The sequence below is a fragment of the Pyxicephalus adspersus genome, chromosome 9 (genome assembly GCF_032062135.1).
Source record: "Pyxicephalus adspersus chromosome 9, UCB_Pads_2.0, whole genome shotgun sequence".
NCBI lineage: Eukaryota > Metazoa > Chordata > Amphibia > Anura > Pyxicephalidae > Pyxicephalus > Pyxicephalus adspersus.
This window is the reverse complement of record NC_092866.1, coordinates 18,822,095-18,847,397: the sequence shown is the minus strand read 5'-3', so window position 1 is coordinate 18,847,397 and position 25,303 is coordinate 18,822,095. Positions and strand designations below refer to the sequence as shown.

Sequence of the window (25,303 nt, the reverse complement as noted above, 5' to 3'; positions counted from 1 at the left end):
TTCCTCTTGTCACATGACTCATCGAGAAAGACAATTGAAAGTGTTAGGAATCTGAGTACTGGGATTTAGCCACTGTATTAGCTATATGCATGCCTGTTTTTACATTTGAAGGAGTCCTATTTCTTTTTGTAAATTTAAAGAAAACAGAGAGGATGATAATGTATCAGTATATTCAGAAGAATGGGAAAAAGGTCTTTGTGACAGTAGTAGATTGGTATAGATATAAGAGGATTGTGTATGATTCACACTTTCAGTATATATCTAACACCAAAATATTAATTAGGGTGATTTGAAAAATGAATAATACCAGCTAGCTATCATTTTCAAATGTCACGTTATGCAAAATCTCCATAATAAAATAGGAAAACATGGACTTACCTGAGCAAAATGGGCTGGTAGGATTAAAGTTGATTGCAAATTCATGAGATACCTGAAATATAATGCATACTAATAAGCAGTGAACCTATAATTTCTAATAACATTTTTTGCAAACAAAGATTCCATTCCTAATTTTATATTCATATATTCAAAGGCAACCAATGTGTAATCATGAACATGACAGGATCTAAATACAAATGTTGCAACATCACAAATAGAACAAATGGCTTATTAGTGTCTGAATGAATTTTGTACCCCACTACACGTGTAACAATCACTACAGCTCCTGTTAGTAGTCAATCAGCTTAACTCATGATGTAGCTCACACCTGTCCTTATAAAGAGTGTTAGGAAGACTCCTAAACATTCATTTTGTGCCTGATCAACAGGTTAGTCAGCTTGCTCATGCCCTGGATACAAGTCTGCTTGTCTCTGACCGGTCATGCCTTAAGTCATTCCTGTGTGTGTTTACACTTTGTGTGTGCTCAGTTTTTTGATGCCTATCATGATCCAGGCTTTACCTTTTACCTGCCTGAATCTGTGAATTCACTGAAATCTGTGACATTATGTATTTTATAATCACAAACAGCTGAGATTGGCATTTTTGTCTAAAAAATGTTTTTTTTTTGCAATCCTTATGGGTGTCATTTGTGTTGTAAAGGCAGTATAGATGAAACCTAAAGCAGTGATCTGTATCCTCAAGGTGTGCTTAACAAAAGTCCATAGCTAGAAGGCCACGCATGATCAGATTCCACCCAGCTGCTACACTTGAACATGAGTCTGTATGAGGCTTAAAAGTAAGCAATGTGGTGCACTGGAATGGCTCATTCTTGCTTAAAAGATTTGTAACTTTCTGGTAAATCATGCAATTCACAGTCATTGACACTTACACTGCTAAACTGGTTGGTGACGGCAGGTTTGAGGACTACCAGATGGCTCACCAGAGGTTAGTAATACAATGATTTAGATTGATAATATACAAAAAAGAATTAATTAAATGAGAGAATTAATGTATATGTATATTATCAATTTATATCACTGTATCACTAACCTCTATCAACCCCTAATATTGTATTACCAGATGTTACATCAACATAATTGACTGTAGGTCACTGTAGGTCTCTACCCTCCACTGAAGAAGCCATACAGTGAAACACTAGGGATGAGCAAGCGAGTTTTTAAAACACGATCTGGCGACAAATTCCGTCGTTTTCACTTAACGAAATTGTAAGCGAGAATGGCCAGTGTATATTCGCCGATCAGCTCCAATTCGTCCCTACGAAATACGTCAGGTAAAGGGACAAACTAATGTTTGGAATCATGTATTCTGAGATAATTGTACCACACTCAATATGTAATCCACCTTATTCATGTGCTGATTGTTAGCTTAGTAGAGCTTTGTCTAGCTTAGGATGCTAAAACTCATACATTTCTTCAGTACAAAAAAGAAATTTAAGTTGCCATAAAAAGCCGTTCCTATCCTTATATCTCTCTTATTTGCTTACAGGGCTACCATTACCTTTCCCAAGTAAAGTCAAGATTTAAATTGAAGAGCTCCCTGGGTTTAGGAAGTGCCAAGGCACTAAAGACTCTAAGAAAGTTATGTCACCTATAAGGGTTCCATTTGTACTTTGTGTATTGCTTTTATGAGATGAAATATTTACTTTAAAATTGACACTGCATGTCCCAGTGACATTATTTATGTTAAAAGTGTTAGCAAACTGGTCCTCACTTATAAGTCTGCTTTAAGCATGCCTCCTCCCACCTCATTATATCTACTAATGTTTAATCATCCGCTATTTACAATTCTAACTAGCCATGAAATGCAGTAATGTGATGTGACACTATCACCTCATCATATACCGAGGAACAAAATGATGTTACCTTCCAGTCTGGAGGCAGCTGGGCACCAAATCCCAATGCCGGAAATAGTTTGTCTCTACAAGATAAAACCATACAAAATTTAATGTTATTTCTACTATATATTCATCTACTATATATTCCACAACACTTACATATACAAATCGATTTTCATATACAGTCCTGGTGCTGATAAGGACACACTCAGGTAATACCACCTATTCCTTAGATCTTGCTTTGTCCCAGCAAAGCAAAAAATACTTACAAACAAGAAGTTGTCGGTTGTATGCCATATTTACTAATGTTATGTACACAGGTTCAATATATGTCAATGGAATCGATCTTTCCTGATCTTTTTCAGCGGCAAAAGAGGGACAGATGAACAAACGAGCGTTGTACACACAGCTCCGTTCTGTTCTATGGAGAGGGGAGAGCGAGCGAGCGAGCGGCACCCCGTCATGCTTTTCTCCATTGACTTGTACAGTGGTTGTTCATTGATCAGTCAGGAAGCGGACATGAATGACGTCCTACTTTACACAACATATTCTCGCCCTAGATGAGTCTGACGGTTTATATCGGGCAATAACCATCTGACATGTGTACATAGCCTTAGTGTTTTATTCACGTTCCAACACAGGAAATTCAGAAAAGCATGACAGCGCCCTTACACCCCTTTTAAATGGATAGAAAGCGCACAACAGGAAACAGGTCTAATGTAACAGATTGGATTTAACCATCTCCATAAGCCTCTGTCCTCGAGTCATTTTTATCCCCTTGTTCTCAGGTACTGTAACAAAACAGTGCAAGGAGTCCTTAGTATAACCTGAGCACCATTTAAAGTTAAACAATTGCAGGTTAAAGTTTAACAATTGCAGGTTAAAGTTAAAAACAAGTTGTTCAATATTTGCTTTCAGTTTTTGTCCTATTCATACATTATTTTTGTTTATCATGTTTATCATATTATTTCTGGATAAATGAATGTTATAATCCTGCATGTTATATTCCTATTCAGTTACTGAGTGTTATATTCTTTCAGTTACTGAGTGTGCTGGCCCTGCTCCTCCGGCCCTCCTCCCCTTCACCTCTCTACATAACCTGTTATGTAGTTGGTTAAAGAGGTGGTCTAGCTATCCTCTAATGGTAAGTCAGTTTGGCCAACCCCAAAATAAATCTTTAGTATATAGAAGAATAAATTATAGAATTATTTTAAGTGAAATTTTGATGCATCATATAAAGCACATATAGTTACGTGGTACACATATATAGAAAGCAAGGTTGGTCATTCCCATTTGTAGCTTAGTGGGAAGTGTGACCTTTGAGCTAGACAAAGTATTACTAATTACAAAGTCACGAGTATGGTAACGTATCGTATACTGACACGTTTCGCCTGTCAGCTTCCTCAGGGAATTTGTGGAGATGGATATTTAAAAGTTGTAGTAGGTTCAGGACCTAATACCAGGGATATCACAGAAGCGGATGTATATATTTGTGAATTCGCTATGTAGTCTCTAATAAGGATGCAGAAGAAAGCTACACTCTATGCAAAGTTTGGCAGAAGGAGGTGCTGCTGTGTAGTGAGTACGTGTACCACGTAAGTATATGTGCTTTATAAGATCAGAATTTCACTTAATATAACTTATTATTGTCATAAAGATACCCTTTTTTTTCTGTAATTTTTCTATATACTAAAAACTGTTATGTTGTGGTTGGGAAGTAGTGAATATAAGTACTAGAGAATGCATCTGGTGGGGCTGCTGACATCGCATTCAAGATGCCAATGCCCGGAATCAGCCTCAGGACCTTCAGATGTCTACATCAAAGTTGCTTTTACAATAACATCCTAACATTTAATGCACATAGTATTGTGGGAAAAATATTGTTCCAATAAAACAAGCAACTCCCAGAAACTTGAGCTATCCATCTGTTATATCGATCCCGAGGCTTTAATGCCCGCTAAGTCACTGGCTTTGATCAAGTATAAAATCTGGAAAGTCAGATAAAAGATAAGTCCTTATCTGCACACTTGTTTCAGGTCAGTGACACAAAGTACTCAGCACTGGAAAATTGCATTTTCACATGACGAAATAAACATGCAAACTCTTTCTGTCTTTATCGCTCTCCACATCTCTTTTTCTAACATCGGATTGGCCAGATGCTGATCCCCCCAATTATCATGTTCTAGGCATATGGGAGAAAAGCCTTATATTGTGGGAAAACAGAAATTCCATGCAGAAAATGCCATGATGAGGATTAATGCAAGAAGCCAAATGCTGCCAAACGGTCATGCCAAGCACTGAGGCACCATGCTGCTCATAATTATGTCAGCCTGAACCATAGCACTTGTTTGTGTTCCTTCCAAAAATAATCATGTGACCCGTTATATTTCATCCTTTATAGATTCGAACAAGCTAATGCTACAATCTAATATAAACCTTTCTCAAAGAACTGGAGCAAAGTATCACTCACTCATCAGAGTAACTGGTGTGGTTATTGATTTGGGCAACTCCTGTGTTTTGCTTCCATTTGTCCATACTGATATTTGCACCTCTCGTTTTTACATTTCTTTTTATTAGTAAAAACTTACAGCTAAACAGATATTCATATAAAAAGATAATAAGGCTGCACAGTAATGTGTTCTTCTCCTGTCTCCCCAGCATTATTTTTGTTAACAAGACTTTGAGCCTTTTCCACGTACATTATTGAAGCTTTTAAAACAAGAATTTCTGTCATTTGACAGAAATCCATTTTTCTCTCCCAGCAAGCAGCAGAAAACAAATGAGCATGTTACCGTGGTAACTGTTGTGCAGACTCTGTATTAGACTAGCCACTTAATAGAGATGCCGAACAAGTTTCCTGTGCAGGGTGATTCTTATAATCTAGGTATGTTTCTCTGTCAATGCGGATTATTAATAATTCTTCATTATGGAGTATAAAGTCAGTGGACACCAAAAGTTAAAACCGAGAATTGGTGGAATGCAGATCACGCTTGATGCCTCATACATTCCGTCATTTATAAAATAGCTGAATAAATAAGATAAAGTAGAGCCTATTAATAATTTTCTTTTATTCCTAGGAGCAAGGGTACAGATCCTGGATAATAAATGTGCAGAACCAGCATATAGTTTGGATGATATTAATATTTAACTATTAATTATAAAAAATAGTTTCAGGAAAACAGTCACTAAAAAAGAATTAAATTAAAAAAAAGATTATTTTCTCCTGTTTATTGCAAAACTTGTATTACCAATTATGCCCACCAGAAGGCAAAGCAGAGCCGATGGAGAACTGTATGCTTACAATGATAAAACATTCCCCTGATTTTCATGGGGTCACAAGATCTCAACATTTGTCCATAGATTGTGTCACTCTAGAAATATTACCTTTGTTTAATTTTGCCCACTTTCACAATCTAACAAATTCTTTTACCTTTTTAAATTGAAATAATTTAAAGTTCAAACCTGCTGTGCTGTGTTTTATTCCTGAGCACTTGATGAAGTAAATTTTATGTACATTATCTTATAATATTTGAATAAAACGAGTATAAACAGTGGTTGTTTTCGTTTTAGACTTCAGATGACCTCCAACCCCCTGATGCTTTAGCCATTATGTCAGAATGAGACCAAGAAAAGTAAAATAAGGGTAAAAAAATAACTTATTCCTTTGCTAAATCTGCATCCCATGGATCTTTTTATAAATATACCCAAAATGTACAAATCAGACCTGTATACTTTATGTGAGTAATTAGGTCATAAACTACTTAAGTCAATGGGCCTGGTTTATTAAAGCTCCCCAAGAAAGGCGAGGATACACTTTCATCAGTGAAGCTGGGTGATCCAACAAACCTGGAATGGATTTCTTCAAAGTCATCTGCTATTTGCTAGCAAATGTATGGACCAGATTCATTCCAGGTTTGCTGGATCACCCAGCTTCAATGATAAAAGTGTATCCTCTCCAGTCTTTGGGAGCATTAATAAATCAGGGCCAATGTGTTTAAATAAAAAATGTGTGAATTACATTGTACTTAATTACATACATATACAAAGACATTTTTTAATTTAATTCAATGTATTCAATGTATTTTGGGTAAACACTGGGTGAATATTGGGTAAAAAACATTTAGGAATAAGCCCCTTCATGTTAAATACTCAGATTATTGCATAAACTCTGATATGACTGTTTCTCTTGATTAAAATCAAAGGCTGTTTCCATGACATATCTAGAAGTATTCTCTAGTTTTACTGAATGATTATTTCTAGTTTTACTTTTTTTAACCCTTTTTTTTACTAATTTGATTTTCACTTTATGCCAGTATTCAAATGGCTGTGCTTGGATTTAGATCAATACAACAATATATTTTAGGAAATAGAATGATGTAATTCCATTTAAACAGCTCAAATGATGCCAGTCAGGAAAAAAATGTTGACTATTAGCAGTAACCTGACTCTCCATGGACATTGTAACGTAAGATGGATGGCTGACCCACTAATAGGGATCAATGCCATCACAGTACACTGACACACATTAATCTGTGTTATTAGGAGACGTGAAGATATGTCTTCATAGTAATGGAGGGATAAAATGGGAGAAGATGGGAATTCCCATAATATGTTGCTGTAATTGGCTTAGTCCTGTGACAATAAATGTAATTAGTAAAACGTGTACAATAAAAATCAGCGCCCATTTTCAGGCATAGATTGTTGTCAATGTAATACAGGATTAGTTTCATACCCAGGAATGGATTTTTATCACTGGAGCTTCTGCCTAAAGAACAATTGAATCTTAGGTACAATTTTCTTTTATTGCTCACCCTACCCCTAATTTTTACTGTGCTTGCTGTTGCAAGTTGTGCAAACTTTCTTCCCAAAGTGTTTTTTTCTTCCTGCACATGCACTCTGCCGGTAAACTTACTCACTGCCTCCAGGGGTCCTGAACTATGGCTCTCACCATACAAACCAATGGGGATAAAGGGCAGTGGGGGGAGTGGACTTTTGGAAGAAGGATGTGCATTACATACATTACAACTTGCCATTCTTTAGAATACATTAGAGATATGTCTCTCTGTTTACATCTTTTTTGGAAAGGCTTTGGACATATAGGTATTCAAGTATCCTTAACAAGCAGTTAATGAGCTTTAAAACAAGCCCTCCCTGACCTGTGTAGCTGCAGGCAATGTGGATAACTTCCATTCTTATATTTATGGCAAAAGCACTTAGACAACCCTTCTTCTTCTGCTCCCCCTTTCCAGCAGTGACCTGCCAGCTTATAAACACAGAAGGGTTGATTTACTAAAAGTATAGGCTTTTCACATAGAAAAGTGAATTATTCCCATGCAAGGAATAATTACCTTTTTTTAGTAAAAGAGAGGAGGCTTTTCCACCATCTAATCATTTGCAAAAAAACTTTTTTTAAGTTTCTTTGCTCATAATTGTGTTTTCTTTGCAAAGTGATCACCATGTTCATTAAGCTATATGGAATATTATTTGTAAGGTGATAATTCATTATGGTAGATGCAGAGCTAAAATTATAGTAAGAATAGTAAATCACCTCAAGAAATACAGAAATAGGAGAACAAACAGAGATTTGGGTGTCCAGAGCAAGATATAGAGAACTTGTTTGCTTCTTTAGAGGATTTTAACAATGTATTGCTCCACAGTGCCTGCAGCTAAAAAGTCATGAATTGTTGTTTAAATCAACTGTTTGTTAAAATTATGCAAATCGATTGTCACAGGGTCACCTAAAAGAGTTCACCTTTTCTTTATTAAAGAAGCAAGGTAGCCGACCTTTCCTTTTGCAGGTAAATAATTACGCACTTGTACAAAAGATTGAGTGCTCATTGTAGGCATATGTAAAAAATCACTTTACTCACGAATCATAATCCTGGATGATCTGCCCCACTGACCAAAGTGCAGAGAGATATTCATTGGTTCCCATAGGATTAATGTAATGCAGAGACGAGGCATCTCGTGGATTTCCATTTGATGCTGTGAAGTCAATTCCCACCTAGGCAAAAAAAAAAGGATGAATATATATATATATATTTATATATATATAGATGTTTATACTCTATTATTAAGTTGTTATCTATAAACAATGTAAGCTGACATTATCCTAATATAAATATATATATATTTATATATATATAGATGTTTATACTCTATTATTAAGTTGTTATCTATAAACAATGTAAGCTGACATTATCCTAATATAAATATATATATATTTATATATGTACTTAATATATTTATTTAGATTGTATGCATGCGGTCTGCTAGGTACCAGCTCATTTCAGTTTTTTTAGTTTCTATTTAATTTCCTGACACCACAACTTCCCCTTCTATTCACATTGACATTTTTCATTTTAGCAGCTGTGAAAGAAAGCAAGCTTAGTGAGAAAACATTCTTCATCAACAGAAACAGTTAAATCCAAATATGGTGAGTCTGATGAAGTCAATGACAAATGTAGCCACATAAGTGATCTGTTTGTAAAAAATAGTGGGGTTTATGGTGTGTACGAGTCATTTCACTAGAACCAGTCCCAGAATAACTTGTGGTCTATTCACACATTCAGTTTTTATGCAGAATGCATTTTAATGCATGTAAACACGTTTTAGGCAGAAGTACCATTTTTACTGCTGGTTCACATCTGTGTGCTGCAGTTTTTTTATTGGGAAAAGAAAAACCATATGGGCCCATTCACAACTAACTGTGTGCATTACCACATATGCTGCAATGCACATGGAATAGTGTAAATCCAGTTCAATGTATTTTTTTTTTTTTTTAGTAAATATGGTTACATGCCAATTAATCCAGCCTACTGTTTTTGTTTCCGGAATGTAAAAGGAAGCCTGACACCTGGAGAGGTACTTACATTCTCCACACAGGTAATGTTTCCCAGGAAAGACTTAAATGTATTTGAAAAGACCGGCTTGCTTCTTTTCTGGTAAAATGCCAGGTAATCATACTAATTCTCTGGGTTTCTGATGTTATTCTAATCAAGCCCAAGGATAAAAGCAGATCTGTGCTGGCATGGTCAATTTGCTTCCCTGTGCTGCAGATTGGAGATACACGGGATACCACAGACAGGAGATACACAGAATGCTGGCATTTCACATGCAAGGCATGTTTAGCAAAGGCGGAAAGGTTTACAATTGTGGATTCACTATGCTGTCACTTTACAGACACTTTAACCTATAGCTTCATCTCGAAGACATTTTAGTATATATATCTATGGTACACAATAACAAAGCATTCTTTGTTAAAATTTGGATTTTCAAACCATCACATGACTGCTATCCAGATTTTGTACTCAGCAGGGCCAGAACTGTGTGTGCACAGCCTTATATGTGAATATATAATATATAATACATATAATATATGTAAATGTTTTGTGTCTACAGACATTGTATTTTGTTTTTTTGGTAAGAAGTACAATGCTTTGGCTGTGTCATGGTTTATAGTACATGCTAAACTGCTATGTGTGGCACTAAGACCAACTGCAGTAGCTGTTGTCAGCCAATAGCTAATTATTGACTTGTTAAGTATCCCTGCTGGTAGACAGCTGAGTACAGGATGGGGAGAGCAAGCTGTCCCTGGGCACTTAAATATAAAAGACTCATTTTAATTTCATATTTAGGTTTGCTTTCCTGGGTCCACTGCCATGTATCCATCACAGGTGGCTCTTTTTGTACTACTACTACTGTAGTCTGGGCCTCCGGTCATAAAGCCATCACACTGGTATATCGTTCTGCAGCCTCGGAGAATTTTACCATTTGACAGCCAATGAAAAGTCTCTGTCACCGAACCAGCAACATGGATAACCAAAGACAGACTCTTCCACTCGTTAGTCCGTAAGACTTAGGTCCTGGCGCATAAAGTTACCAAATATTTTGGTCCTGTAAGATGGGCATATATTTGTTTTATAAAACATTGTTAAGGAATAGTATTCCCGGATTCTCTGTATACCCGAATCAGAAATCCCACTGGGAATTTTTTTTCACCATATTAGATATACAATAAAACCAAACCCTTACTTTTCTATTTCCTAATAGAACTGATGAAGGTGGTTATTTTTTAAGTCCAAAGAATATATATACCCTGTTTCCCCGAAAATAAGACCTACCCCGAAAGTAAGACCTAGCACTATTTTGTAAACCTGCCCTAATATAAGACCTACCCCGAAAATAAGACCTACCCCGAAAGTAAGACCTAGCACTATTTTGTAAACCTGCCCTAATATAAGACCTACCCCGAAAATAAGACCTAGGAGAAAAAGAAAATAAAAGCATACATACCGGTAAATTTATATATTAATACATATATATATATATATATATATATATATATATACATATATATATATATATATATATATATATATATATATATATATATATATATATATATATTATTGGCAACTCATTTAGGGGTCTATAAAACAAGTCACTAAGCTCTGATTAACAGCTACAGCACTTTGCTCTTTCTAAGTCCCTCCAATGTAAAACATTTACTCAAAGTAAAACTGTAACATTGATATGTGAACTGGTGTGTAGAGATGAGGTCTTCAAGGATATCTCACTATAGTTATATATTAGAAAGTTACTATCCTGGAGCACTGTCAGCACGTGTGATTTATGAAATATATATATATATTGTGATCTGATAAGGAATACTCACTTTAGTATAACACAAGGACAGGCTGATAAATAGGTGGCCTAGAGGAGGTAAAAGGTGCTCAATGTGAGTATTTAGACCAAGGGCACAGATGACATCATGGTAAATTCAATGATATTTCACCATGAGAGATAAATTACTAAATTATTAACACAGGGCTGGGAAATCCAGAAAAGAGTCCCTTTGTGACCAGGGTGTCCCACCCACTGACATTGGTAAACTCAAGGACTGTTGGTAACATCCTTAAAGTGTAAGCAGACATTAGTAAGAGTACATACACAAGAGATGTACATACAAGAGATATTGTTACAATGTTTATCTTAAAGCCATTTTTATGTTATTTTCACATTCATGAGTGCTTGTTTCATAAAACTGCCATTATACTAAATATAGAGGTTTGCAGAACACCGACTGAGGAGGGTGCTGTATTTGACTAAGTCTCATTAAACATTTCTCCCTGACTACTGGTAAAAGATTAGCAGTATTAGCAAAATCAAGCTCATACGTACCATCTATTGATTACTGCTACAATAAACACTCGGTATAGTGATATTCATTAAAGAAGATATAGATACATTTCATTTGATAATGCGCAATATAATATAAACAGCTGTGCTCTTCTAAATAGAGTACTGTTTTTTCTATAAATGTTTTAGCTTGTGTTGCATCTATGCTGCAACCTCTTTGGAACCCCCCTCGGTCTGCATGCTTACGCTCCAGGGATGGTATATATTTCTTAGGACAGATCTACTGGTTGTAACAATGAAATATGCTCATGGAAGCTAAAGGATGTTCCTGCCAGGATCATCATGTATTTTTTAAATAAAAGCTGAAAATAAATTTAACAAATTACTTTTACAATTATATTAACATAATGAGTCTGATTTATTAAAGCTCTCCAAGGCTGGAGAAGATATACTTTCATCAGTAAAGCTGGGTGATCCAGCAAAACCTGGAATGGATCTGGTCCAGGATTCAAAACATTTGCTAGCAACTCACTTTGAAGAAATACATTCCAGGTCTGCTGGATTACCCAGCTTCCCTGATAAAAGTGTTTCCTTTTCAGCCTTGGAGAGCTTTAACATATCAGCTCCAATGTTTCTAAATCAGGGTTTCCTCAACAATTAGTGCCTCTCTCAGGTCAGTTTTAGTGGCCCCAATGATTTTTTTGGGCTGTAAGGGTGAGATTCTGTCAGTTGTGTATATAGTAATTATATTAGGGGTTCCCCGAGACCTGAATAGTATTTCAAGGGTTCCCCCATGTTATAAACATCAAGAAAATAATTTCCCGTCTGGACTACCGTAACATCCTTCTCTCTGGTATTTCACTAACCCGACTCTCTCCTCTACAATCTATTATGAATGCTGCAGTCAGACTCATCCATCCTTCGCTCCGCTCCTCTTCTGCTGCATCTCTTTGTAGTTCTCTTTATGGGCTTCCATTTCAACTTAGAATCAAATTCAAGCTCCTGTGCTTTGCCTTCAAATCCCTACACAGTTCTCGTCCCACTTACATTTCTGACTTGGTAAAAAAATACTCCCCCTGCCATCCTCTCTGCTCCTCCAATGACTTCCTCATTCATAACCTCATCACATGCACGGCTCCAAGACTTCTCTAGAGCTGCCCCAACTCTCTGGAATCGTCTTCCTCATCCTATTCAGCTTGCTCCTACTTTCTGCTCAGTAAAAGAGCACTCAAAACCCGTTTTTTCAAACTTGCCAACCCATCTTCTTCTGTCTTTTGAAACCTTCACTACTTCCCACCACTACATATCTCCCATCCTAATGTGTGTGAAATTCCCCCACCTACTAGATTGTAAGCTCTTCGGGGCAAGGTCCTCTCCTCCTATATCACTGTCTGTATCTGTCTGTCATTTGCAATCCCTATTTAATGTACAGCGCTGCGTAATATGTTGGCGCTATACATTCTGTTTATTAATAACAATAATAATAATAATAATAAGAAGAAGAAAAGTGCATTAGGATATTATAGCTAACATGAGATTTTAAGAGATTGGGTTTACATATACTTTTATTACAAAGCTTACCTTTGCATAAGGTAGCAAAAAATCAATTTTTATATACTATTCATGATTCTAATTATTTCCTTGTCAAAAGGTACAGTAACACCATCCATCTACATCCACTATGCGTAACGTACAAGTTAGATAAGTCTCATATTTGTAAAACATCATATATCCATTATCTGTAATTGAACCAGACATGATATATTCCCTACTGTGTAACTGATGGCAAGAAATTCTAATTGTCAATTGACCTCTCATGCACTAAACATGGTACAACCCAAATTAATTATTTATCAGTAAAATTAGTGGCAAGAACATCTGCATTAGCAGATTATTAATGGCTAAAAGCCATATTACATGTTCAAGGTGACCAAATGCATTTCACATGGTCCAGGGAAAGAGCATTTCACAATGTTTTGATCTTTAGAGCAGGTTTAGGGGGATCACAAAACAGCGAAGATCAATATTGTGAATTAGCTGAACAGAAATTGAATACAGCATAGCTAAGCTCTGACATGGGCTGCTAGGGAATGAGGACATTGTGGTCTCTTGCTGTTCTCCACCATTTACCAATATACTGAAGGAAAATACCCGATACTCTTTAAAAATACGTTCGCTATTCTTTTGTACTTTGACCAAGGCTCCCACTACTCTAGGTGAGTTTCATTAAATTCGCCTTGTAGACCCCGATATGAAACAAGACAAATACGGTGATTACCCATGCATTCTACAGTAAGACAATATAATACCTGTACTGCGTACAAAATGAAGAAGACTGAAATCAATATTTACAAATCCTAAAATAATCTTAACACAAACAAACTATATGAACCGTGGTTCATGTAAACAAAAGCTGCACCCTACCTAAAAATCTAATTAATCCCGCTTAGGATAAGTGTGTCGTCTCACAACCCTGTCTTTCTAACATCCTGCATTACATTTTATATTCAACCCTATTCTACTCTTTCGTGACTAATTGCAGTCTCAAGAGATCCCTGAGGAAGCTTTTTTTGGAGCGAAACGCGTCGGGTTTGATACATAATATTGCAAGTAGCTTTTCTGATTATTTGACAACACCGTCAATTCGGGTATGTCAATATGAGAACCTAATTTAGGAGCAGTATGTATAGACCAGGTATTAGCATAGTAGGTCCATGTTAAACCTAGGTACACGTTCACAATAATAAATTCTCTTTGTTTTTCACTATTTTGCAAAAAAAGCCTGTCTTTCCTCTCTATTTTTCATTTTTCACTTATGCCTATTAACCTAAATGTATTATGATTATATATTGGAATGGGCATGAATCCCTCATTTTTTTCAAACTTTACCTAGCCCTAGGTCACTATTTATAAAATAGGGAACCTGACATTCCCTCAAACATTCCCCGTTGGGACTAAATTACTGTCATTGAAACACATTGACCGGGAAGATTCCCACCTTTATAATAATTGTAAAGTGGCACAATTGCAGCCAGTATGATGAAGAGTTCCAGGAATGATTCAATGAAGGCTGTGTTGTCATACTTCACACATAATTGCCAAAAGGAAAAGTGCTAATGTTCTCACAGCCGCTGTTGAACTCATTGACCTGAAATTACCCGGCCCTTTCGGGTTGATTACCTAAAGGACTACAGAACTTTCAAGCTCAGCCCCGGCATACAGATTTTAGTTTTGGATAGAGTAGGAAAGAGTCAAAGCTAAATTTTGGATGGGAAAATATTGTCTAAATACAATAGCCATGTGTATTTTTACCTAAAGTGTGGTGTGCTTTGTATATTTCTACCAGATCTCTGCAGTATGCAGCTTGAACACTGGCCTCATTTCTGGAGTGATTGGTAATAAAGACCAGTCAATGCTGCTTTCTCTCTTCGTGTAGGTGGCTGGTCCTATATCTGCCCCCTCCTGTAGTTTCTGCAGGCAGCCTGTAGGGGGTGTACTTGTTGGGTCCCTCCTACACCTCTGCTCGCTGCACAGAATTTTTTGCATCACAGTGATTATATCACCATTACTTTTACTATACTAAGTGGCTTAGCAAAAGCATACGATGCACACAGAATGGATTTATCATTTTTGGGCTATAGGGAAATATATTGAAATGAAACCTTTTGTGCCCAGAGTCCTAATTTAACAATTTTGCCAGGTTATTACGTATGTGTGACCCTATTTCAGAGATTTTTCTTTTCTTTTGGATGCTGGCGTCACCTGTGCAGAAAGGCACAGGCATAACCTTTCTTCTTTATTCTCCAAGAAAAGTGTCTCTGCTTTAGTCTGTGTCCCTATTCATGAGAATTGATATCACTTTCTGTCTTTGCTGAAAGCCTTCACCTAGGCTGAGCTTTTAACACTTCCCCTCTTTAGCTAAAAAACATTTCAACTATAAATTGGCTTTTAAATTGCAAAGTGCATGTTCACTTTGCTATGTAAACTGGGTGAAGCTGTGCTCCCTTCAGTCATCTGATTTACTGCAAGTAAAAGTCATCTACTTTTTTTCCCTTGCAGACGATTGGGTATTCAAAATGAACAAAGCTTTTCCTTATTTTCTAAGCTAAGTAAACATTCTTCTCCTTTACTAAATCAACCCTATTCATTCTATAATACATGACACTATGGCACATCCAGCATATTTGTACAGAGTACTCAGTGATATTTGTACAGCCAGAACAGTGGCACAAAGAAATGTATTCAGTACTTACTGTAAACATTAACTGGCATCCTCCTAGTATATAGTCAAGGAACGTATAGTCCCTTGAGATCTAAGAAAAAAAAAGAAGAATGATACTTTTACAGCAATTGTTGCAATGACAAAACAAAGAATGCTTAATAAACTCTTGGTAATAATTAGTGTAATCTGCCACAATATATTGTCAAAGAAACCTGAGTTTGAACATGAGTGAAAGGACCCCAATCTCTGTTTAGCAAACCAGATTCTTCATTTCATATTTCCACTGAGTGAGGAAATTAGAATGTCTGCTATAGGCAACACAAGCAGCTCATTCTTTAGACAATTTATACTCATTTTATTAGAAGTTATCTTGTTTCGTGATTGCAGCTTCAGTGTTTTATAACACAGCAAACATGCAAGTGGATTATACGTCATATTTGTTGTGTCATTTTATGATAAAACCAAATTGCTGTTCTGGATACAGAGCTGTACTACGACAGCTGCAGGTCACACAGTTAAGGTACAGCTAAAAGTATACTCAGCAATGTAAATTATTGCTGGGAATGAATGGTTGGCTCAGTGGTTGACACTCTGGCCTTTACAGCACTTGGTCACAGGTCTGAATCTCGGCCAGGACTCTCTCTGCAAGGAGTTTGTATGTTCTCCATGTCTGCTTGTGTCTCCCCCGGGTGCTCTGGTTTTCTCCTACATCCCAAAAACCAGGGCCAGGATCAGAAGGATGGAGCGCCGGGATGGGTGTCACTGAATGTCATGATGACATAACCCCGCCCACTCTCCCATCACAGATCTGAGCCTGCGGTGGGAGAGTGGGCCGGTTGTTCCGCTCACTTCCGAGCCCAGGATTTGTACAGGGAACATGGCTGCTCTGGCCGGTGCGGCCCCCCATCAGGGTCCTTCTCCTGACCCCGCTCTGGGGGGCACCGGCCAGAGCTGCGGATCTACTTCAGCGGAGCCACTGAAGTAGAGGGAGAGTTCAACAGGCCGGATAAAAAAGCCTAACGAGCTGCATATGGCCCCAGGGCCGTAGTTTGCCTATGGCTGAGTTAGTGACATGACTATGAACTTTGTAAAGTGCAGCATAATTTGTCGGTGCTACATAAATACTGTGTAATAATAATAACATTGCTTTATGTTTTTGCTAAATGAATACATGTTTCCCCTTACATTTTTCTCTTTGACTTCCTATAATGTGTTCACGGATGTGTGCATGCTCCACCAGAGATTAGACATCACAGTTTGACAACAGAATGTACCAGCGCTCTATAAAAAAAGGCCCCTTTAGAATTGCAGTAAAATGCAGCATTGTACGGCAAATTCAACTACGCTCCCAACTGCTCCCATTTAACTATATGGGAGCTGTTGGGAAGTACTTTGTACAAGAGTTTCCTGTGCAGGGGGTTGTGGCATGGTTTCTGGGAGCAACATGATGCTTGTGGCCTTGCAGTTGCTTTTCCTCCTAAGGACGAGGAACAGCATTGCAACTTACTTGACAAAGTTCAAAGACAAGTATGACAAAGTGTCAAACACTGAAGTTAACCAAAAACATTTCTTGGGCATATATTGGGGCTCCAATGAGTGAATAGCCATGTGGTTTTAATCAGTGTAATGCTACAGATAAAATGCATTCTCTCTTGGTTTTTGATTGATGTTACAAAAGATTTAAATTAATTCTTGCAGAATTTGACTACAGGTATTTGATGTAACATCCACTTGTTCGACAAATCACAGAATTGACACCAATTTTACAAAAATATCTAATCATAAAATTAATCATAACAAAAAAAGGTTTGTGATAAATGTTTATTTGATTTAAGGTTTTTGTTTAAATATTGAAAATATTGCATAAAGTAGATGTCTTTTGCGCTGTCACTATAAAAGGAAGTGTCTTTGGACACATCTTATTATAATTTCATCGAAGAAGGTCATAAGAAAAAAAGAATGTAACTTTTTGATATTACAGGAACTTGTGTAACAACATAAAAAAGCGTAAGAAAATTTATTCAGCAGATCTTGGGTAGCCCAAAAACATCACCAAACCAAATCTAAATGCTAGTTCAAATAGTCAGTGAGGTTGCTGTGTGGTAACCACTTCATCATTTTTAGAAACTATCCCCATGGTGAAGATGCTACATGCAGCTTATCACCCATGGCAGCCCATAGGATCACTATAAGTAACACCAACTGCTGCACCCTGTCAGATGTTCAGATGGTGGTTCAATAAGATCCTATATAGTGGTTGGGGGCTGTCAAGTCACTGGCAAAGTGCCAACCACCAGGAGCCGCACTGGAACAGGTCCCATCGCCCATCTAAACAAAAGCAAATTTGATCTCCTTACAATGCTACAGGCTCGGACCCTCCACACTATTTAAGAATCCTCACAAGCAGAACTCACCTTGCAGGATTTAATAAGAATGATTCCAGAGTTTTTGTAGCTTCTCTTTTTCTTTTGTTTCTTTGGATTGATACATTCAAACTCTACCTGAAATAAAGAGAAAAGTATCACCACCATTCATATCATGGGGAAAAAAACTTAATTGGAGCAAGAATGACGGAATCTGAATAACTGCTACAGTAAATCAGAGACTGACAACAGTTCTTTCTTGATAATGGGTGTGATATAATAAAGCTCTCCAAGGCTGGAGAAGGCACACTTTCATCTGTAAACCTGGATGATCAAGCAAACCTAGAATGGATTGAAAACATTTGCTAACAAATAGCAATTGACTTTTAAGGAATCTATTTCAGGTTTGCTGGATCACCCAGCTTGATTGATGAAAATGTATCTTCTCCAGCCTTGGTTAGCTTTAATAAATCAGACCCACTGTGACAACATATGAAACTGAGTTATGGAAAATCAATTAAAATAGACCACCTGCTGTTTTTTTAAGAAGCCCCCTCCCCTATCTGGGTTTAAGTGTATATAAACCCTGAATGTATTTGCACAGTTTGGTATTATGCTTTTTTTATACATTATTCGTAATGAAGTTTTTTTTTTCAGTCTGTTGCAATGTTTACTGCCCTGGAGATCATGCCAGTAATTGCATTTACTACAAGCTGACAGCTCTAAACCAATGCCTCACATTATCCGAAATGTTGTCAGCCTGTTGTGTGAGCTACTTCCATTGGCGTTTGGGCTATCTATGATATCAGACAGGTAATGAACATGACAGCAAGAAATGTTAAAGAAAATACTTGCAAGGAATGGTAAAAGGAACTTTAACCTCATGTACAATATTTGATATAACAAACAGGATATCAGTATCAAGATAACTAGCACAACCTAATCATTGGAAGCAATATACTGTTCAGTTCCTTTTTTGTTAATAAAAAGAGACCACTTTCATGGAACTAAACAAATAGCGTATTAAAGTTTTTTTTTAGCTTTTTGTATAGTTGGATGAATCTTTATTATTGTACAATTCATGTTTTATTATCATATGCCTTTTCTTATTAAAAATATTTTAAACCATAAAGGTTTTTCTTTAAAGCCTTATCATTTAGCTGAAGGGACTAAAAAAAACTGAATATTTTTGACAGCTTGCTGGAATGTTTCTATTCTCAGTCCTTTCAATGCAAAGAGCATTGGTTATTAGAGTTGAAGGACCCTGGAATATGCTGTGGTCACTAAAGAAAAACATTTCAGCTCAATTGTGTCTATTCACAGTTTTCTAATCTTTGCTACTTGCACTCCCATTGCCCTTACTAACACTTCTTCCTATGAATACAAAGAATAATACTAATTCATTTAGGCAGGGTATTGTGAATCTTAAAGTGAATCTGTGCCTAATTGTGCCTAATCTGTGCATAATTGTCATTGGAAAGGATCTTTCACAATCCTTTCCAAGGACTAACGACCTCACAATGCATACATACAGCGCCGTTCTGCTCTATGGGGAGGAAGGGGGTGGGGAACGACAGAGCGTCCCCCCGCTGCGCTCTCTCCCCTTCACTTCCATTTCGATTGTTCGTCGCCCATCGTCCGTGGATCCGCCAGGACAGTCGTTTGGGTGATGAACGATGACCGCTGTATACACGCCAGTTTCTTGTCCCATATCGGCCTTGAGCCAATTATCGGACGAGAACCATTGCACGTGTGTACATAGCCTAAGAATCCACTTCACCTATTTGTTTGCATTTAGTTGCATTTGTTAAATTCACCATAGCATTTGTTATATCTGTTTGATAAGTTCAAAGAAATAAGGGTATGCTTAGACCTGTTTCTGAAAAACCTGGCTGTTAAACGCTCTTTGTAGCTAGGCTTCATGGATAATTTTCAGGGGTTTGCAAAAGCCTGTACAGGGCTTTCATAGGCATTTGCAAGTCTATGGAGATGTTTGAATGGACAAATGACCTTAGAAGCTGCATAAAGCTTATAAACAAACATTTTAAAAAGCCTGCACAAAAAAATAAAGATTTTCATTTAAACTATTTTACAAGGCTTTTGTAAGCATTTGCAGGCTAGAAAAATAATTACAAAAACCTAAAAAAAAGTCTAAACATGCCCTGACTGTATATCCTGCCAGAATTCTTGTGAGCCAATAGCTTGGCCTGCTCTTTGTCCACTCCCTATCTAATACATTGTTCTTAGCTATCTCTAAAAACCAGAGAACCACACCCTCTACATTATATAGAGTGATGGGTTTTCATAGTCCTATCTTGTTTCTCGTGTCCTGATACAGAAGGATGAGTGAAGGTCGCTATCCTTGAGCTGAAAATGTGTTACTGGAAAAACCACACAGGGAAAATAAAGGATTAAAAATGCAGCTACTAGTTCTTGCAGATTCATACACCGCATTATATTAAAATGTTTTAGGGTTTAAATATTTATGATTTGACCATTATACTGTCTTGGGTTTTAGGATATAAACAAACTCAGCCACTGAGGATGACAAAATAACTAATTGAATAAAGTGTATAGAGTGCAGTTCTCAGTACACTTGTGTTTAATGAAAGTAATTAGAGAGCAATTAAAAAATAATAATTCTTAATTGTATGAAAAGTTTATTTCTGACTGTACAGGCTTCCTGCTTGAGAATAACTGCTTTTCCTTTGATGGCAAGTGGTTCCATCAGTTTGTGGCTTCAACATATGCTAACTTGTTCCATAAAGTCTGGGAGAAGGAGTGGGCACTATTTGAGAGAATGAGACTATGTTTCCTGATCTCAGGATCTGGAATGAAAATGTTTTCTACAGAAGAACTAAAGGTCGATTTTAAAAATGTGTGATCAGGCTGGGTTTTTTTGGCGTGTGTAGTTAAACAATAAGTGTCAGTGATATAAATACATACATAATAGGTGATGTCCCTTCAGCAATAAGCATTTTTACCTGCCCAATCACTTTTTTAGGCTGCCGCAATTGCTGAGTTGCACATAAATGGGAGTTATGGCATCCCAGCCCAGCCAAACAAGATCACCGAAGGTTGAAGGAAAAAAGAGAATATGGTGGCACTCTGCAACTGAGGCAGGTGACTATCATAGGGTTTAGTTCTGCTTTAATAACCCATATATGATATAGGAATACCACACTAAATGGAATACTTTTTTTCCACCCTTTCATGTAAATCAAGCAATGCTTTATACAGCTGTGCCCTGACATTTAGGTACACGTTTAATTTGGAGTTACCGGTAAACCCTGGAGTGGCTTAAGATGGAAGTGGCGTGGCTGAAGATGGAAGAAGACGGACGTGTCCCCAGGACCTGCGGAAAGCAGCAGGACGACGGGTGATGACAACGGAGCAAGGTGAGTTTTTTTTTTTAGGTTAAAGCGACCCACTAAGGATTACCGCTAGGGGGGTTAAGAAGGAAAATGTAAAAAGTAATTTTAAAAAAAGTTAGAAAGAAATGTTTTGTTATAAATTCAAAGCAGAAGAGCCAATATAAAGAAATCTAATTGTTCTGCCTTCAGTTCCTACACTTTGCACACTGAACTTTGCCATTTTAATAATAGTTTGCTTCTTTAGGAAGTAACACTACTCACAGACATGTTATCCCGAGCTTCACACAATTTTAGAGCTGTAGTCTGAAATTCCCCTATGAAATCATGTCCTCCATCATTGTCGTAGTCAAAGCATGTGATCTGTGGAAACACATCACAAAATATTACCAGCTGAAATGAGACATATTTGGAGACTTTCATGAATATATTTCTCTGCCAAGACGTGTTATGTACTCTTGGGGGGATGGACTATGTTCCCCATGTCTGGCATCATATAAGGGGATGTTCAGATTTTAAGTGTTAAACAAAGAAATGTCAATGTTGTTATCTGATCATCACTTCTATATAAATAGCCCTCAAGGTAAGCAATCAGCCATCTCAACAGATATCACAAACATTGCTCTTAATTTAGGTAATATTCAATGTAATTGGGCTATGAATGACATCTGAGCAAGGCTTTTTCTGACATGATTCACAGAAGGATTAACCACAAGTTTCATTTGAGGTCACTGTTTTTCTTGTGTCCTAATTACAAAACCTACAAGAACCTTCTTTCATGCTATGAAAATTTGGTGCATTTTAAGCAGAATTTTAAGGTACACCAGACCAGGTGTATTAACCTCACCTGTGATATCTCTCTTATGACACAAGGGAAGACTTCCAAGTACATAGATAGATTGAAACTAATACATAGTGAATGGCCTGTTTAAGAATTAACATTGTGTTTGGTCAATTTATGTATTATGGGTCATTCCCAGCACAACTGTGTCTTCTTTGGAACTGCAACTGTACTGTTTGATAAGTTAATAATACAAGTTCAATAATAAAAATTAAATATATATATATATATATGTGCACAAGAACCCTTTTTTTGCTGTGATTTCTCATCCTTGTTTTTTTTATTTTATCAAAATTTTATGTTTTTATTTTCATAGATTTTCTTGCCCGTTGCCCTTAACGCATAAATAATCTTAATATGCTTCAGGTGGTTTAGATGAATTCAAGGTCAGATATTCTTGTCTCTTTGTCCTGTGGTTAGGCTCTCACCTTATTTGCCCCTTCTATTACATTTTCTGTCTCCTTTCTAATTGTGGTCATCATAAGTCTTACATTAATATGGCAATTTTGGTCAATAACTCCAGACCAAAAAAATGCTAATATTCATAATATATTTTTCTGATTTTATTCTAGGCAATCTAATACAATATACAGAAAGAGGAAGACCCATAATGGAAATATTCTGCTGTGGAACAATTTACATAATACGTTTCCTTGCACTTACATTTTTGGGACGTGTCCAGTAATTATATATAATTATAAGACAAGCACAGAATACACAGAACTCTAAACTCATTGCTGATCCAAAGGAAGGCAAAATCACTATAAATCATGGTTATTATGTAATAAAAAAAAAATGTCTATTATGACGATCAGATACTTAGATCAACAATTTCCTATAATTATTTATAACATTTACCCTTCTCTGAAAATAAGACCTACCCTGACCCAGCCCCAGCATGATTTTTCCGTATTTTTGAGTATGCACAAAGTATAAGCTAGGGTATATATAAATATATGGACAAGAGTTGCAGATTTAAGGAAAGTGCTATTGCTAGACATGAAAAATTGGAGCAAATGGTTCTAAAGGAAATGGAGTCACAAGAAATTCAAAATGAAATTCAGGGTTTGGAGAGTTATGATGATGTTCCAGAATGTGATGACATGACTATATTTAAATAGATGTTTTTTTTTTTGTTCAAGAATAAATGTTGATTGTTGTTCATAAAAAATAAGACATCCCCTGAAAATAAGCCCTGGGGCATTTTTTGGGCAAAAATTAATAGAAGTCTTATTTTCGGGGAAACAGGGTATTACTTGTAATTATTTCAAGACAGTTATATTCTGTTCAGCCATATTTATGTATTTAGATTTAGAATCACATTATACCTAGATCCCTAGGTCAACCAGTTCTTATATTTATCAAATGTTTTACTTATTCCTATTTCAAGCCAGTCATATTCTGTGTATTTAGAAATACATTAAAGTTTTAATTTAAACAATTAACTGAGCTGGCCAAACTTGTTTCCTGTTCCATATTTTTACAGCCCTTCAGTAAAAAAAAGCCTTTCTGTATGCTGATGTTAAATGTCTTTTTCTTTACCTCCAGACTCAAAAATTGCCCCCTTGTCCTATGATGAATTAAGTAAAACGTTTTGAATCAAGTTCACTGCCTGGACTGTTTCTATATTTAGTTGAGCATTGTCAATAGTTCCAAGCACAGTGATAAGGTGCACTCTAAAATGTGCGATTATGGACAAATGTAAGCATCGTCCTTGATCCTAAATTCACAAGTATACAAGGAGCACTGATTTTTTGGTTATTTTATTCGTAGAATTGCATCAGTTCAACTCAAGTGGTTTGGATTGGGAAGTATAATGCTACGGGTGTCTTCACTTAGTGATCCTCAAACATTTCTGTAGGCACAATATGGATATATGGATATATATGGATATATTAATATGGATGATCCAGCTTCAAGGAATCATGTAGCCAGTTTAGGATTTAGATTTTGGAAAACAGGTTTTTAGCTTTTTAAATGGCCACATGTGCTTTATTCAACCAACAATATATAACAAAATGAACTATTAAATATTAAACACACATTCACCTTTATTGGCTTCTCGATGTCTCCATTGCACAAAGACTGTAAGGGCACAGTAAAGGGCTTCCACACCGGGTCCAGTGTGTATTTTATGACCTGAGGTGAAAAAACAAGCAACATTTAGACAACTGCAAATGTCACTTAGGAAGTAAACACACACTTTCAGAGCAGAATGTTGTCATTTCTCTGTCAGTGATTGATTTCTATTGCAGACTTTGATCCTTTGCCAAGAAAAAGCCATATAAGGGGAAGCTTTTTATTTCCTCTCTCATTGTTGCTTTCTTACATGATCATGAGTGGAGCAGGCAATGGTTGCTGCTTATCTCTCTTTTATTGAACGGCACAAAACAGCTTTTCCAGGCAATGCATTTCTGTTTCTAAATTTTTAAATCAAACCTAAGCCTTTACTCCAAATAGAGGCATAGCATTAAACATAACTTCTGATATCATAAAATGAGAAAGGTTTAAAAAGAAAATCCTACTATTTTATCTATGTACTTGTATTGCTATTAATGAACATTATTATTAGGGTTTCTCTTAGGTTCTAGCCTCTGAGATATAACAGGAAGTGGGTGGACATGTTTATGACATTGGACAATTAGAGATTGTAAAAAAATAATGAAATTCCTATCAGCACAGATTGGTGCTGAAATTGACATTCAAATGCAACTAGAACTGACTTCAAATTGAACCAATTAAATCCTTATAGCTGCGGAATTTGATTGGCCTAGTTTCAAGTTAGTAAAGTTTGCATGCTATTTGAATACAAAAGTAAAGAATTTTACATTTCATTGACCATTTCTGTTGATGAAAAGTCAATTTGGAGTCTAGAAAGTTATGGGGTGAAAGAGCACCTATAGATAACGGGACTTTAAAAGTAGGTTTAAGTCCTGTTATCTAAAAGTGCTCCTTCAACCCAGAACTTTCTATGGCTATTTGGGATGTGGCCAGTTTAAAATCTAACAGGTTGGATAATACTGTCAATTAGGATTCTATTTAGAGGCACTGTGATGGAAATTACCCCTTCTCCACTGCAGACAAACTTTTTTTGCTCACAATTATGCCAATTATAACAATACTATCCTTTTA

At 36.5% G+C, this 25,303-nt stretch overlaps 1 protein-coding gene across 1 annotated transcript in view; it reads right to left on the bottom strand.

Annotated features, from left to right (window-relative positions):
• LOC140338561 (copine-2-like) overlaps positions 1-24,525 on the bottom strand; it is a gene marked incomplete at its 3' end in the record, with an annotated part of 26,615 nt that extends 2,090 nt beyond the window's left edge. The window contains 7 exon segments of the mRNA XM_072422815.1: positions 379-430; positions 2,262-2,316; positions 8,104-8,237; positions 15,628-15,687; positions 18,011-18,097; positions 21,595-21,693; positions 24,221-24,525. Of these exon segments, the coding sequence (XP_072278916.1) occupies positions 379-430; positions 2,262-2,316; positions 8,104-8,237; positions 15,628-15,687; positions 18,011-18,097; positions 21,595-21,693; positions 24,221-24,334 (601 nt within the window).
• Positions 24,526-25,303: the final 778 nt, after the last annotated feature.